This window comes from Seriola dumerili, unplaced genomic scaffold (genome assembly GCF_002260705.1).
Source record: "Seriola dumerili isolate Sdu_G_001 unplaced genomic scaffold, Sdu_1.0 BDQW01000047.1, whole genome shotgun sequence".
Lineage (NCBI taxonomy): Eukaryota > Metazoa > Chordata > Actinopteri > Carangiformes > Carangidae > Seriola > Seriola dumerili.
Window position 1 is genome coordinate 1,106,400 of NW_019174302.1, and position 16,330 is coordinate 1,122,729.

Sequence of the window (16,330 nt, forward strand, 5' to 3'; positions counted from 1 at the left end):
TTAGGTTGACGGTAATGGAGTATTTTCACAGTATGGTTTTACTACATTTACCTCAGTGAGTACTTCCTCCAGTGCTGAGGGGCAGAAAACGGCCCAGACTAAATCCTTTAATCGCTCCTCGGGGCAGCTCTCAGTGCGCATGTGTGAACATTTACCCAGCAGGTAAACTCCACCATGGCGGCGAGAGGCCATGTGCAGGACCCCAACGACAGGAGACTCAGACCTATATACGGTAAGGACTCATTGTGGACTTGTACACGTATGCGTGTTTGGAGGTTTGCTAACCGTTGTTGTGGTCTGTACCGGTGCATGTGTTTGAAGTGGAGGGTGTTGGAGTCGGAGGGCAGCGCTGCGGCCCCTCCAGCTCCAACCACGGGTTCTGCTGCCTGCAGCGCCCGATGACAGTGCACCTTAACCGGTCTGTCACCGAGCCCAAGGTAGGACACGACTAACCTGGGCTGTTGTGTGGGTGAAACCGGGTGTCTCCTCGTTAAACCCGCAGACATTCTCGGTGGTGTTTGTGTCCTCCGGTTCGAAGAGTTTCTCGTGCTAACGGTCGCTGTTTGACAGCTAGCCTAGCCTGCTAATGTGTCAGCTAGCCGCGGACATGCTGCAGCCGCTTCCACGCTAAAAAGAAAAGTAGTTTAATTGTGAAATGTGGGTTATTGTGCCTCCGGTTGACAGGTATTTACTTTGTGGTCGGGTGTCCGGGTGCAGTCTGAACAGATAACCACTTTGTTTCCTGATAACTAAATGTAATGCGGTTAGCTTCTAGTTAGCATTAGGCTCATAACAGTTAAAGGACAATGCTTCAAGCTAACTCCTGTACATGAGAGGCGCTAGCCTGCTAGCAAGTTAGCATGGACCTGTTAATAAGCGTTGTACTGTGCTGCTGAACAGTAGAAATAGTGGAGTTATATTGTCTTTTTGTTTATGAGTAAATGATAGAACTGGTAGGAACCCCGGCTGTTTGACAGCTGCTTTCTACTGGCGAGTAGTGGACTACAATTTTTGAGGTACTTGTACTTTACTCGAGTATTTCCATTATATGTCACAGAGGGAAATATTGTAGGGCGTCTGCTAATGATTATTATTTTGTTATTAACTAATCTGTCACTTACTTTCTCAATTAATCGTCTTGTCTTTAAGATGACAGAAAGTCGGGAGACAATGTCCTGAAGCCTTGTTTTAACAGCAGTCCAAAATGTATGAATATTGAATTAACTGTCACAGTAAACTGAGAAAAACAACAATGATGAGTTGGAATGGATGTTTGACACTTAAATGGTTTAAATGGTCAATCTGTTATCAAATTAGTTCCTTTCATTAATCCACTAAACTGCACCTGTATATTAAAATACCCAATATATTTTCCCACAGACTAAAGTGACAAATGTCTTGTCCAAATATATTATATGGTGTGACAAAGAAAAGTATCAAGAAGCAGCAAATGTCTGACATTTTTTGCTTTAAAAAATGACTTAAATGGCTATTCAATCCTCCAAAACATTGCTGATTAATTTTCTATCGAACGATTGATCAATTAATCAACTAAAAGCTGCAGCTGTATTTGAAAGTAACGAGCAGTAAGTTAAATACTAAAGCATCATCAATTACCCAGCCAGTAAACCAACAGAATATCTCAGGAATCTGTTCTGGAGATTTATCAGTTTTTTCTCCAAAATAAACTTTAACATTTTATTGAGAAAATAACTGGGAGAATAAAAGGTAAAGTAAATAATCACTAGTTCAAACACATGAACACCTGTCATAGTAGAAACCACCTCTGTGTTAGTTCCAGCTACAGTAGGAGTCTCCTTGACCACATGACGACAGACTCACTGTCAAACATCATGAGAATATACACCAGATGTAAAATTACACAAATTTCTTAATAAAGAGGAAATAAACAAGCAAAGACTGAATCCATTTAAGATGCAGAAACAGAGCACTGCTCTCCAGATGCTTTACAACTGTTTCAGGTCCTTCTGTTTGTTGCTCCAAGAGAAAGTTTACATTTGAAAAAGTTTGTTTTTTTCTGAACTGAGTCCTAACTTATTCTCTATTTCAGTTCTATTTCAAAATAAAAATATCAAGTCATAAAAAAAGAAATTAATCATTAGTAGTAGCCTAACTAGATAACCGAGTGTATTAATACGTAAAGCTGACACCATAACTATATGTGTGTCTGAATGGATGGCAAAGGCTGAAGTATGCGTGTGCGTACACACACACACACACACACACACACACACACACACACACACACACACACACACACACATACACACACACACACACTGACACCCCAGTTCAGCCTCCTCAGGACAGCTGGTTGCCAAAATTAACCGTGCCAGACAGGACACTGTGATTATGTCATGTCTATTCTCTCTGTTTAAACTGTCATCACAGATCAACCAAAGTTGACGGAAGCCCACAGAAATCTGAGGAACCCGAACGCATCGTTCAGATCCAGGGTTGATAACTTCAGCAGCACTGACGCTGCAGTCATGAATAAAATAGACATTTAACTTAAAATTGACATTAACATTTAATATTGAGAGTTTACTTATTTAGTTTTCAAACTGAGTTTTGGTTTCACTGCAGCTGCTGAGCTAAAACTTCACTGAAAGGAGAAAAAGTAATTCCCATCAAAAGCTGTTCATTCTCAGTCCGGGTGTGTGAAATGCTCTTCAGTTTCAGTCGCTACGAATCAAACAGTGGTGGAGGAATTATTCAGGTCCTTCACACGCTGTAGAAATACTCCATTACACCAGCAAGTATCTCAGTATAATCATCCAAATGTACTTCAAGTATCAAGAAATGTCCTCTGTGACTGTTTCACTATTATATCATTATATTATTGTTACTGATGCATTAATTAGTATGTGAGATTAGAGCGAAAACAGTTAGTTAATTACTCGTTTAATCAATCAACAGAAAGGTAATTGGCAACTGTTTTTAACAAATATATTTCACAAACCTAGAGAAACAAAGCCACAGAGGACTTCCTGCCTTTTTTTGTCATTTATCATCGTAAACTACATATTTTTGTGTGTTTGGACTTTGGGTCGAACAAAACAAAACCAAACATTTGCAGATGTTGTGTTTTACATTTAATGGACTAAATGATTAAATGATTGAAAAAAATAATCAGCAGATTAATCGTTAATGAGTCAGTTTCAGCCCTGCTTTCAAACTCTGGTTATATGCGTGATGCATTCAAGTCGAACATCCTCAATATAACATTGTTTTCTGTGTGTTTTTCACAGATTACCTTGACAATGGCAACAATAAAATGGCGATACAGCAGGCAGATAAACTGCTGAAGAAACATAAGGACCTGCACTGTGCCAAGGTGGGTGACTCAGGGAAGTGTGGAGTTCTGTTTGTCTTCTCTACGTGGATCTGCACATTTCTCTTAGGAAGCCCTGTGTGTACAGAGCAGTTACTAGTGCACTGACGCTGCTCTGGAAAGTCTCTGAGCATGTCCTCACCTACCGCACATCTCCATATGTTGTTAGAGGACTCTCCAGCTGTTGTGTAACGCAGTTATAATCTCTCCCTTTGCATACGCTGCACCTCTACACGTGCACACACTTCACCAGACTAAGAAGAGTGCAGCACTGTGCTCAAGGACACTTTGATGGGGATGAACACATGCTGCTGCTGCTGCTGCTGCTGCTGCTGCAGTGGTTTAAAGCTGTGACCTGATGGCTTTAATGACAAACCCACTGCACTGTCACCCGCACCTCAAAACACGTTGACCTCCAAATTGGAGCTTCTGAAATGAGAGTGTTGCTGCAGTAGCTGAGGTTGACCTGAACATCTGTCTGATATTCCTGAAGTAAAAACACTTGTCACATGTGAAATGTTTGTGGAGCCTCTTTGTTGAGGACGACATTTCATCCTGCTTTCGTTTCTCTTTCCTCACAATGAAGGTTTGATGAACTTAGTGTAAGGTCTACTGAAAGTCAGAGATAATTGTAAAAGGAAATAGATTTAACTTTTACCTTTTTTCTTAACCTCTTCTGAGAAGCTTCGTTTTCTCCCTCTCTGCATTATGTCGCTTATGTCTGAACTGTGGTCAGTTTGAAGATTTTATTGAGATTGTTTCATTTGAATATTTTAGATTCCTGAAGAAGCTTCCCAGTATTTCAAAAGAAGAATGGAAATATTAGACAGAACTTATTCTGCAATAGAAATGTTTGTGGACGTATGTGGAGCTGGCAGCGTAGACGGGATCGAGCAGCAGAAGTAAAGTTTCTGTATGAACCTTTATCTCTCTGTTTCATTTGAGAACCAGTTTATTCTCCAAACTCCAGGATGGTTTAAACCATCACAAGAGCACTTAGTGTTGAAAGCAGCACCTGGGTTTTCATCAGACCACAAAGATTGTGAGCAATTCGATGGAAGTTTTTAAATGTGACAATTTCACTTTTTATCTGAGTTACTCACACAGGAAATTATTCATATGATGGATTCAATAATGGGGTTTTTTTTAACACCGCAGAAACTTTCCCAGAGGACCAAGTGCCTTTTCAGCGACTCATGAACTCCACTTGCATTTGACTGAAGACACTAAATTTATTCCTGTGTGAGAGGTCCAGCTGCAAAAAAAGTCCCTCTCTTACTCATGGTTGAGGAAACATCTGAATGTTTCTGAATTATCAAACACAGTTTCCACTTCTGCTACAACCTGCGTGTTGCTTCATTTAAAAAAGAATAAGGAACTGTTACTGTAGTATCAATATTAGGACGAGGGGTGGACCTCTCTTTGTTATTTATTAACTTAAAAAAGAAAGTGATGTTTCTGGCTTCCTGAATTGTTAAAAGAAAGAGAGACTGTGTGGAGAGGGAGGAAGTGGTGATGTGGGAACAAAGCGAAGAAGAGTCGCAACATTTCAGTCGCTGATTCATTTTTAAACATTTATGTCACGTTATGTTCTAAAGCAGAAATAATTAACCATTAATTATTAAACAATTAACCATCAAACAGTCTCTGCGTGTCTCCGTCACAGCCCCTCAAACTCATCACAGACAGCAGCGTCGGTTCTTAATGTCTCATTGGTGTAATTTGCCTAATAGTCACAGTTCTTCAGATGCAGCGAAAACACAAATGCAGATGCACCAAGAAGAGTTTTGTTTCCTGGTGAAAGAAGCAAGAATCAGTATTTCTATGATATAAAAACGTATGAAGAAAAGGTAAAAGATGTCGATCGTAGTCGACCTGCAGCCGAGTGCTACAGGGAGTTTCAGCTCATCGTTTATCTGTCCGGACACACGGTTACTGTTCTGCTTCACACTCACAGCGTCCGTTTTCTGGCCTCAGCAGACAGCTGTTTTCAGCAGAAACATCTGTAAAAACCGTCACTGTCCACAGTCAGAGAGCAGCTGCTGAACATAGCGGAGCATTTAGCAGCTAAAGAGTCAGACATTTCCCTCAGGAGCCGGTGGAGACCGAACACAGAGCTAAAAACAGAGGGAACACTGAGCTGAGATTCATCGTCACGCGTGTGTAAATTAAAACTGAAGTTCACCGTATCGATTTTAAAAAGGTGGTGGTGTGTCAGTGATGTGTTCAGAACTTGTTTCTGCTGCCCCCCAAGTGGCCACAAACAGTGAGTTATTGCAGTTGTAAGGACCTTTGGTGCCATTGTAACGCAGCGTTTAAATGTCCAGCTCTGACACACACACACACACTGCAGAAAACTTTACATTAAAACTTCTGCGTTTGTGGCTCCTGACAGCTGTTTTTTTTTTTAACCTCTCTCAGGTTTTTATTGGTCTCTGTTGTTCTGTGTGTAACTCCGTGTTGTTGTCCTCTCAGGTCCTGAAGGCCATCGGCCTCCAGAGGACCGGGAAGCAGGATGAAGCTTTCACTCTGGCCCAGGAAGTGGCCACTCTGGAGCCCACTGACGACAACTCGCTACAAGCTCTGACCATACTGTACAGAGAGATGCAACGCCGTGAGTACACACACACACACACACACACACGAAGGCTGGTAATAACACCGTAATGACTGCATGTTGAAACGTCGCGCCCTGTTGTCGACAGCGGAGTTGGTGACCAAGCTGTATGAAGCTGCAGTGAAGAAGGTCCCGCTCAGTGAGGAGTATCACTCTCACCTCTTCATGGCGTACGCCCGTGTCGGCGAGTACAAGAAGATGCAGCAGGTGAGAGCGCTCACGTCAACACTCGCATATGAACATGCAAACACACGTGACTAACAGCTGTGGCTTTTGTGCTCCATTGGTAATTTTTAAAAAGACGGACACTTAATCAGAGTAATGAAGAGGATGTTGACGACTGCGTCTTGGCACTTTACAGGCAGGGATGGCCTTGTATAAAATTGTCCCCAAGAATCCGTATTACTTCTGGTCTGTCATGAGTCTGGTGATGCAGGTATGAGCAGGAGTTTTACGACACACACGTTTTACACCCTTTAAACGTCGGAAGTTATTCTGACGTTAATCCTCGTGCTCCCTTTTGTTCAGGCCATCTCAGCACAAGATGAAAAACTGGCCCAGACCATGTTCCTGCCTCTGGCTGAACGCATGGTGGAGAAAATGGTGAAGGAGGAGAAGATTGAAGCAGAAGCAGAGGTGAGTCATGTGTCTGCCTGACGTCTTTATGTCTTTAGAAAAGTTGTTTGTTGCGCAGTTTTACCGACACCTCTGCAGTTGGATATTTACCGTATTGGCCTGAATGTGAAACGACTCAGTTTATAAAAATGGAAGGAAAGAAAAGATTCTTATCTTTTTCACTTCCTCATGACGTTCTGTTACAGCAGCGATTCTTGGCTGGTGCACAGATGATTCGGTCGGTTTCTGCAGACGATTATGACCCATTTCCCTCCGTGGCAGTCCGACACGTCACATGATCTGTCAGAGGCTCCCAGAGGTTAAAGGATAGGTTCACAGTTTTTAAGTCTCTCAGTTCTCACAGGTCCATATGTGCACTGAAACATTATCTCTTTAACGGCCAGTTTCAACAGGAGGAATAATTCAAATTTAAAATAAACTGTTTTAATTTAGATCTGGATGCCTGACGTGAAAAAACTGTGAATCTATCATTTTAAATGAGCTTTATCAAACACTAAAACAGGCTTCAGTTTGTACAGTGTTACACCTGCGCGCTCTCCAGTCAAACACAACGTCTGATGAGGTGAAAAACACAAATCTTTACTCACTTTTTCTAAATGTAATTTCCAGTAGGTCTCCTTTTAATTCTCTAACTACCACACAAGCAGATACTTCTAGTAACTACATGTGTTTCTGGCTTTTATGTGTCACTGTAGGTGCAGCTGTATTTCATGATCCTGGAGCGCTTGGGAAAGTGTGTAGAGGCTCTGGAGGTGATCAGGGGCCCGCTGGGGGGTAGGTAGACGTATGATTTCTTGTTTCTGCACCTGTAAGGCCTGAAAGGTCGGTCTGAGTTGAGCGAGTTCCTTCATGTGTCTCGTTTCTTCACTCAGGGTGTGTCAGTGAGTCATTGATCCCGCATCACGTCGTTTCAGTTAATGTTCTTTTATTTATAAGGACAAAGCTCATGAATCAAGGTTGATAAAATACTATGTTAACAGAAATACTTTAAGGATAAGTAGAAACGTAGCATCGGCTGAGACGCGGCGTCCGTTCAGACGCGTCCTCGCCTCACGTTGACGTGTCCTCCCGCAGAGAAGCTGACCAGCGAGCTGCAGAGCAGAGAAAACAAGTGTATGATGCTGTACCAGCGACTACAGCGCTGGCCAGAGTGCAACGCCTTGGCCCACAAGCTGCTGCTCAAAAAGTGAGTATCAGCCGACACTCCCGAGTCTTAACGCCGTGTGCGTTTGGCCTGTGAGGGCGAGGCTCGAGTTACAGTTCACCAAGTTTACATCCTGCTCTCTGACAGGCCAAAAAAAAAAAAAAAACGATGGTGGATTGTGAGGCATGCAACAAACTGAAATGATCAGTGTTGCTGCACGACCTTAAGACACGTGAGAGGAAGCACAGACGGTACACATCAGTAACAAACTGCTGCGCTTCTGTTTCTAGTCCTGATGATTGGCAGTTCTATCCCTCCTACTTTGAATCTCTCTTCCACCTGATGGATCAGTCGTGGAGTCCGCCAGAAGAAGGCGAGCAGTGAGTACAAAGCATTTTTATTTCCGCTTGTTTTATCCTCAAATCTTTATTTTTTGTTGTTATTATAAGGGTTTACTTTTATTTCTAAAAAAGGAAAATAACCAGTAATGATGTCAACAGATGCCAGCTTTACTAACACAGTAAACTAACAGAACAGTAGCTTTCTTCCTCATTTCCATGTGCCTCATAATAAACGCTCTGATATTACCAGTGGTGTTCAGCTGTTTTGGAAAGTGATGATCAGATATTAACTAAGGGGATTAGTAATTCAGAAAAGATGTTAGCTGTTATAAATACAGACACTGATTCATCTGCAGTAAGCTCAGAGAAATTCAGCCTGTAGGTTTGATTACATCCGTCCTCACTTTGTGCTCGCAGCAGTATACTGGAGTTGGGATGACCCGCTGGCTGAGTGATTAGAGCTCATCCCTCAAACACACACCTCACCTGCAGAAATACTCAACCTGCTGAGGTGTCCTTGATTCACCATGAGCTCCTGTGGTGCTGGTCTTTTCTTTAGCGCCAAACTTTTGAGGGCATCAAGTTTTTCTAAACATATAAATATAATTATTATCCCTCTGATCTGCGTCTGTGTGCATCTGTGTGTGTGTGTGTGTGTGTCTCCAGCTGTTCGGAGGGTGCGGTGCACCACACTGTGGCGGAGGTGGTGAGGTTTGTGGAAGAGAGAATCAAGGGGGAGGACGGCAAAGACTCCCGTTCACTCAGAGGCCCGTATTTAGCTCGTCTTGAATTAATGCACAGACTGAGAGAACGAGGCTGTCCAGAAGAAAGCCTGCTGGGTAAAACACACACTCTGTAAATCCACCCTTCACCACGTGCTCCAGCGTTATTGTGAGTGTGTGTGTGTGTGTGTGTGACAGTTTGTTGTTTGGGTTGAAACAGGTGAGCCTTTAGAGCTGATGGTGCAGTTCTTTGGGAAGTTTGGAGACAAACCGTGCTGCATCACCGACCTAAAAATATACCTGCATCTGCTCGCTCCTGAGCAGCACGTTCAGGTGAGGCCGAGTTACAGCAGCGTTGTTGTTGTTGTTGTTGTTGTTGTTGAGCTGCCGCTTGTGAAGTCTGTTAAACACATTTCTCCCTTTTTACCTTTGTAGTTCATTAACCGTCTGAGTGAAGCGGTCCCGCTGGGGGAGCAGGGAGAGGAGGGATTTGCTTTTCCAGAGGACACCAAAGCACTGCAGAGGCATTTGTGTGTGTGTCAGCTGAGTCGAGCGCTCGGGCTGCATCACAGTCTGGACGTGGACGGGAAACTGCGGCTTATCACGGAGCTCAAGGCTCACTATCGTCACGGGCTCAAGTTCGGTAAGAACATCGTCTCTGTTCGTTCTTAGACCTCGTGGCTTTTCCGTCTGTTCAGGATAATCAGATCACACACGGAGCAGAGAGACGTCAAGTCGTATGAAATCATCCGCACCAGACAGATTTAAGACTTTCTTAACAACAAAGTGTGAATGCAAGATGTTTCCGAGTGTTACACGCTCTCAGCGATCAGAAAAATGGAATCACCTGTCCGGTACATTCGCTGCAGGGATTTCATCATGGTGGCAGTGAAAAGTCCCTTTAGCAGATTGTTGTTTGTGTTGCCGCCACACCTGGAGAACCGAGCGCTAAATCAAACTGCTGCGTGACTCTGAGGTTTCAGTCGATGTGAGACAGGAGAGTGAAGAAGCCAGAAAGGTCACACAGTCTGCTTCACCCTGTTTCTCCCTTCGTGTCTCCTGCTCGCTCCGTCGCTGCTTTCTCTTTCTCATGTTCGCCCGACCTTTTCTCTGCTCTGTTACACATCAACACATTTGCATATGGAACGAGGCAGAGACAGGGTTTCTTTCTGTCTGGTCACTGAGCTTAAACAGCATCATAAGATTTTAATGTTGCTCTAAACAGCAGTTTCATGCAGCTCAGATGTCGAGGGGCAAGAAGTTCAGGTTCATTTTGACAGATGAGGAAAAAGGGATCGGTAGAAAAAGGTTTATATTCTTCACAGTTATACTGAACAGAAACATAAATGCAACACTTCCTTTTTTCATTAGTTGAAATAAAAGATCTAAAACCTTTTCAACACACACACACACACACACACACACACACACACACACACACACACACAAAGAGTTTATGTCTTAGATTTTGTTCACAAATGTCTTTAAATCGATGTTGGTGAACATCATCATCCATCCACCTGACAGGTGTGGCTTATCGTTGTATCGTTGGTCACAATAAAAGACTCCTTTAAAATGTGCAATTTTATCACTTTAATTTTGGAAAAAACAAACATTTAATAGGCACTGAACTGTGGATTTCTAGGGTTAAGATCCATGTGTGACTTGTTTCTCTCTCTCTCACAGGGAAGAACTCTCTGAAGACGGAGCTGCAGTTCTCTGATATGTATTGTCTCATGGCAGCTCATGTTTTCATCGACCTGTGGACAGAGACTGGTGAGTCTCTCTCTCTCTCTCTCTCTCTCTCTCTCTCTCTCTCATATATTCCGCATGTTTCTGTGCGTCAGTGATGACGAGTCTCTGAACGTGTCGCTCCGGGTGTTTAGGGGACGAGAACATGGTGTGGCAGGGTTTGGGTCTCCTGCAGGAGGGTCTGTCTCACAGCTCCTCCAACGCCCAGTTCAAGCTGCTGCTCCTGCTCCTCTACTGTCACCTGGGAGCCTTCGAGCCGGTCGTGGACCTCTACTCCAGCTTGGACGCCAAGCACGTCCAGCACGACACCATAGGGTGAGCACATAGTTAACACAGTTACCTTCGATTACATTTTGGGACTGTTTTTATAACGAACATCTCAGAATCCCTCGGAAGAATCACCTCAGGGAACAAAGAGTCATTGATGAAGCTTCCTACACTGACTTTATAAAATCATTTAACGAGTCTTTTCATCAGGCTGTAATTAAACCTCGGCAGGCCACTCGCATGGATTAGAAAAGAAATATACAGAAGGATCCAAAACTCTTACAACACTTCCTCAAACAATTATATAGTCAGTGAAATGGGGAAAAGCAATAAACGTATCTCGCGGCTCCCTCCTTGGTAATTCAAGTAAATTAGGACTTTCTTTTTCTCAGTTAATTTACATGTGAATGAATGAATTATGTTGAGAGCTGTGTGAGTGATCAGAGTTTTATTCATCAGTGGTGACAGAATGATGATAAGCTGCTTCTTCCCTGTTTTCCATAAAGCTGTGAGAGCCTTTGGTTTTGCAAAAGATGATTAAAACACGAGCATCTCCTCTGCCGTGGACTGTGCTCTGAATGCTTTTCATTTACGGACCTAAAATGCCTTAAAAAGCCAGTTGTGTCCAGCTCAGACCGACTTCCTGCTCGGAGACGCTTGATAAATACGAGCCCAGACCAACATGCGCTCTTACCACTTCCTTTTCATTCCCAGGTTTCTGTTAACACGTTATGCTGAGTCATTGGGTCAGTTCGCTGCAGCCTCCCAGTCCTGTAATTTCTCCCTCAGGTTTTTCCACTCTAACCAGAAAGATGTAAGTTTATCCCACTTCTTTATCAGATTTCTGAGACACTTGAACCCTGGCTCTCACGCTCTCACGTTACCTCGTTAACTCATCTTTATCCTTTAATTTATTTCTCTCCTCCTCCTCCTCCCTCTTCCTTCCTCCAGACCTCAGAGTATATCATCCAGGCGTACAAGTATGGTGCGTTTGAGAAAATCCCAGAGTTCATCGCTCTCAGGAACAGGTTGAACCAATCGCTGCACTTTGCTCAAGTCCGCACTGAGAGGATGCTGCTGGACCTGTTCCTTGAGGCTGATATGTGAGAATATTCCCGAAACACACACTGAAGTGTAACGATTGAAACCTGTGGAGCTGAATCTTTCACTCACATGTCGTCTTCTTTTTATTTTTTATTTTTTTTATGCGTCTTCCAGTGTGTTGAGTCTGGAGGAAAGTGTGAAGGCCATGTCTTTGTCTGCAGAGGAGGACGACATCCCCTGGGATAACATGAGGGACAACAGAGACCTAACGGTTTTTACCAGCTGGGACCCTAAAGAGAGGTAAAGAATCACTGAAAGCAGAAACGGAGGCACATGTTTCCCACTCAGAAGTCCTCGTACCCCAGATCAACCCCTCCGCCTCTCCCCCCTCCGCAGACAGATAACCGACGAGCACCGGCGTCGGTCTCTAGAGGAGGAGTCCGTCTGGCTGAGGATACGCTCTCTAACGCTTCGCCTCCTCGCCTACTTGGCCGGCATGGGGCACGCGCCCTCGCAACAGAACTCCGAGACGACCAACGAGAACGGCGTCGGGGACAAGAGCTCGATCCTCGGCAGCCTGCTCTCCCAGCTCCATCAGACTCTGCAGACGGCCGCTCAGATGGCAGAGAAAAGCATACAGGTGCGTACCTGTTGTGGAAATGGTAATATCTGCACATTAAACGTTGTGAGGAAGTTAAACTCTCTTCAGGACATTTGACTGACATGAAACGTGCGGAGTGCGTCGCTGTAATGATGTTATCGTTGCTCTGCAGTATCCATTCCTGGGACCCCCCTCCACCCGCCTGGCCCCAGCTCTGTCCAGTGGGAGCTGCCAGTGTCAGGCTGCGGCCCTCCAGCTGTCTGTCCACCTACAGGAGCTGGAGACTGTGGGACTGGGTAAATGAAAAGATAAATTGCAGTAACATGAAGCTCAAATATCTTCTCGATGCTTTTACACTCACTTCTCCGTCTTTGCGCCTTCCCAGACGAGTCATCGGAGCTTCAAACCCAGATCTGTAACGGTTTCAAATCATTAGTAGTACAGCTTCAAGGTGAGTGAGCAGCAATAAACAACGGTGAACTTCATCCTGTGTCCTTCATGCCTCACGTTTCCCTCCGTCTGTCCCTCCACAGAAATACTGAATAAATGCAAAGGAGATGTATTGGAAATGAAAGAGAGCAAATTAAAAACCCGACCCTCCTTATTAGAAAACCTAATCTTCTTTGTTGAGGTGAGACATCGCAGCGTCCACACACACACACACACACACACACACACACACACACACACACACACACACACACTGAATATGACGTGGTCGTGTTGTAACGTCTCACTGTCGTTCTGCACAGACGGTGTGCATAGTGTTGTGGATGGCTAGTTACTGTGCCAAGATCCTCCGACCTCTCAAGACCAGTCTACAGAAGAAGAAGAAGAAGAAAAAGGATGCAAACACAGCTCTGGTACAGCCCCGCCCCGCGCCCCACCCCCTGTTCTCATCCTCTGGTACATCCAGGTATATACAGGCTGTAAAAACACAATATTCTGTTGCTGCCCACTGACGGTTTGTGTGTGTTGCAGCCGGTGGTGGTGTGTGGGTTCCAGGAGCTGACGGGGAGCTTGCAGGACCTGCTCACCCAGGCTTTGGAGCATATAAAGGGGCAGGAGACTGGCATGACGGCCCTTAAACTAGCCAGTTTAAGCTTGGAAGGATACACACAGGTTAGTGTGCAGTTTCTCTTGTTCTAACATGTTCATAGAAAGACGATCAGAAGCTCCTCAGTTGTTGTTGTTTTCTTCTGATATGGAGAGAAAAATAAAAGCTACACGGAGCAGAATATAAACTTTCAAACACCGAGCTCCTCTGATGTGAACGCTGTTTGTCTCCGGGCCACTTCGTCTCTTCTTTCCTTCTGTTTTTGATGTGAAAGTATTCAATCAAAGTTAGTTTTTTTACATTGTTCAGTCCAAAGATATTCAGTTTATTCTCACATATGGAAACGAAAAGAGGCAAATTCTAACATTGAGAATCTGAAACCATCAAACCTTCAAATGATGAATGTGTTATTAAAGGGGTCGTCCGTGTTATAGTGGTATAGTCAGTGTGTTACTGCAGTAGATTCAGCAGAAAGAAAAGTGTTTCAGCCGTTTATCTTTCCATTAAAATAAAGTGAAGTTTAGTTCTGTCTGACCTGTGACACAGTCTGAACTGTAGGTGCGCTTGTGCGTAGGAATACGGTAGTTCAGCGGTTGGGGAAAAATGTAGTACCAAAGGAAAGTGCTGTTTTGACGGGAAGATAAACCGCTAAAAAATATTTTACATGAAGCTTCATTTAAAACAGAGATTTGTTTTGTAGATTTAGGTCACGATTATTCTGTCAGTAACTTACAGAAGCTGAAGTCCTGACCCGCCTGTATCATGATGTGAAGGTTATCTTGTGTGTGAGATTTGCTGACTCCTCCTCCTCCTCCTCCTCCTCCTCCTCCGGTGTGTTTCAGGAGGAGGCGTCGTTTGCGAAGGCTGCTATGGACAAGGTGCAGAGCAGTTACCTGCGCTCGCTACAGGAGGTGGGAGATCTGCTGAAGAAGAGAGCGGAAACTATAAAGAACCTCAAGATCTGAACGCCACCACGCACCCCAAATTAAGATGACTATACTCCCACCATCAGCCCCCTCCCCTCCCCCCCCCCCTCTCAGCCCACTAGCTAACCTACGAGGCCTCTTACTCCCCCCCCCCACCCTCGCGTGTTTCTCAACTCCGCGTTTGTGAGCTCTCAGTCTGGACCTTTTTTCTTTTTCTTTCACTTCAACACACACCTCTGGAACATTTGCAACTCTTATAGCACATAAGCTTGTAAGTAAACTCATGAATTTATACAGCAGTTACAAAAAAATACAAAAATAAAAAAAAAAAACACACATGCTCCTTTAAAATCAATAGAGCAAATTAGGAAAAAAAAGAAGCAGTTTTAGATGAACTAATCTAATAAATTATTGTACATAGCAAAGAGCAACTACCACAATTCATTGACTAAATGAGAATATAAGACACAATAAACCACTATACTGTTTGTTGGTCAGTTACGTTTCATCTTTATTCCTCACTTTTGTTTTTGGGTTTTTGTTTTTTCCTCCGGTGACTCTGACAACAATCGAAGTAAAACACAGTGTCTCACTCACACACACACACACACACACACACACACACATACACACACATACACACACACACACACTTCACTCTGAGGAGGAAAGTTCTTTCAATGTGCTGCTTTTCCAGCTGTTTCTCTCTTTAAAGAGCAAACAGGCACAATTTTCATTAAACTGATGCACTCTGTGGAGACATGGACACCTGGCTACCAGCAGAAAGCCTTCGGATTGAAGTTTCTCATTCAAGAATTATTTTTGTCTCGTGTGTGTGTGTGTGTTTTTTTTTTTGTTTTTTGTTTTTTTTTCTGTGTGTATCTTGTGTGTCGCTTTGGTATTGAAAGTGAAGCCACCTCTGTAGTCGCAGTATTATAATGAGCAATGTTGGTATGAGTTCAATAACCAGGACATTTTTTTAAAAATTTGAATTGTCTGCCACCATTTCCTTTCCCGTTCCCTTTTCCTCTTTCCTTTCCTTTCCTTTCCTTTCCCACCAGTAGAAGTGTTGCTTGTGAACACGTCTGTGTGAATGAGGTTGTTCCAGCACAAAGAAGGAAAATAAATAAATCAGGCATGGATCAAAGAAGCAGAATCCTTTACGACTGGACTGACGATAGATATTTAAGAGACCGTATGTGATTTATTTAAACGTGACTGTTCACCAGATCCAGTATCGATTCCCCCTCGCATCGTGCACGATTCCTTGTTTCCTCCCGACACACGTGCAAAGTCTTTGTAGCAGTGTGATAAATACATCAGTGTGCAACCACTTTATTTTAATCGAGTAAAAAGGAAAAACCCCCGATAAGAAATTTGTGTGCGTGTGTGTGTGTGTGTGTGTGTTTTGACAAAAATGACAAATACAAAGGCACCAATGGACACGATTGGCTGGATGCTAAAGTGTATATTTTGGCACGTGAGTTCTGGTTCAGTCCGGATCATTGAGAGGATTTTGTCGACTTTGACCCAGATCTGATTGTACAGCAGACAGTTATTTTCAGCCAGCGAGCAGTTTTTGTAGGATATTATGTTCGGGTGGGGGGAGGGGGTGGCTCTTACCTCCGGTCGTTAGCAGCTCAAACCCAGAGAGGTGCGTTTCACAGACAGACATTGGACCTAATTGTAAATAAAAGTCGAGGCAGCCTTTTCACAGAACAGCGTGTGCGAGGACATTAGTGTGTTAAGAGCAGCTGCAGTAGATACTATCACATTTGTCCTGTGTTCATGTTTTTTGTCATTCCCACCAACTCTTCCCCTCTGGAAAAAAAAAAAAAGACTCGTGAACCAAAACAACATCATCAGCT

At 43.7% G+C, this 16,330-nt stretch overlaps 1 protein-coding gene across 2 annotated transcripts; it reads left to right on the forward strand.

Moving 5' to 3' along the window:
• Positions 1-162: 162 nt before the first annotated feature.
• On the forward strand, positions 163-14,542 carry naa25 (N(alpha)-acetyltransferase 25, NatB auxiliary subunit). 2 transcript variants are annotated; one of them, XM_022739837.1, is made up of 24 exons: positions 163-232; positions 3,273-3,358; positions 5,831-5,969; positions 6,061-6,179; positions 6,334-6,408; positions 6,501-6,608; positions 7,304-7,382; positions 7,683-7,794; positions 8,043-8,132; positions 8,760-8,932; positions 9,036-9,148; positions 9,251-9,458; positions 10,502-10,591; positions 10,702-10,882; positions 11,549-11,648; positions 11,786-11,937; positions 12,053-12,178; positions 12,275-12,518; positions 12,652-12,775; positions 12,865-12,930; positions 13,013-13,110; positions 13,232-13,342; positions 13,461-13,601; positions 14,379-14,542. In XM_022739837.1, exons 1-24 carry the CDS (start codon positions 175-177, stop codon positions 14,499-14,501), a joined length of 2,916 nt encoding a protein of 971 aa, XP_022595558.1. In that variant the 5' UTR covers positions 163-174; the 3' UTR covers positions 14,502-14,542. The 2 variants fall into 2 exon arrangements, with proteins under 2 accessions (XP_022595558.1, XP_022595559.1); XM_022739838.1 differs by having other exon boundaries at positions 14,400-14,542.
• Positions 14,543-16,330: the final 1,788 nt, after the last annotated feature.

Coding starts and splice junctions, on each gene's coding strand:
- naa25 (XM_022739837.1), top strand. CDS start 175: ATGGCGGCGAGAGGCCATGTGCAGGACCCCAACGACAGGAGACTCAGA. Junction 11,938..12,052: donor CTGTTCCTTGAGGCTGATAT/GTGAGAATATTC, acceptor TGCGTCTTCCAG/TGTGTTGAGTCTGGAGGAAA. Junction 12,519..12,651: donor TGGCAGAGAAAAGCATACAG/GTGCGTACCTGT, acceptor GTTGCTCTGCAG/TATCCATTCCTGGGACCCCC.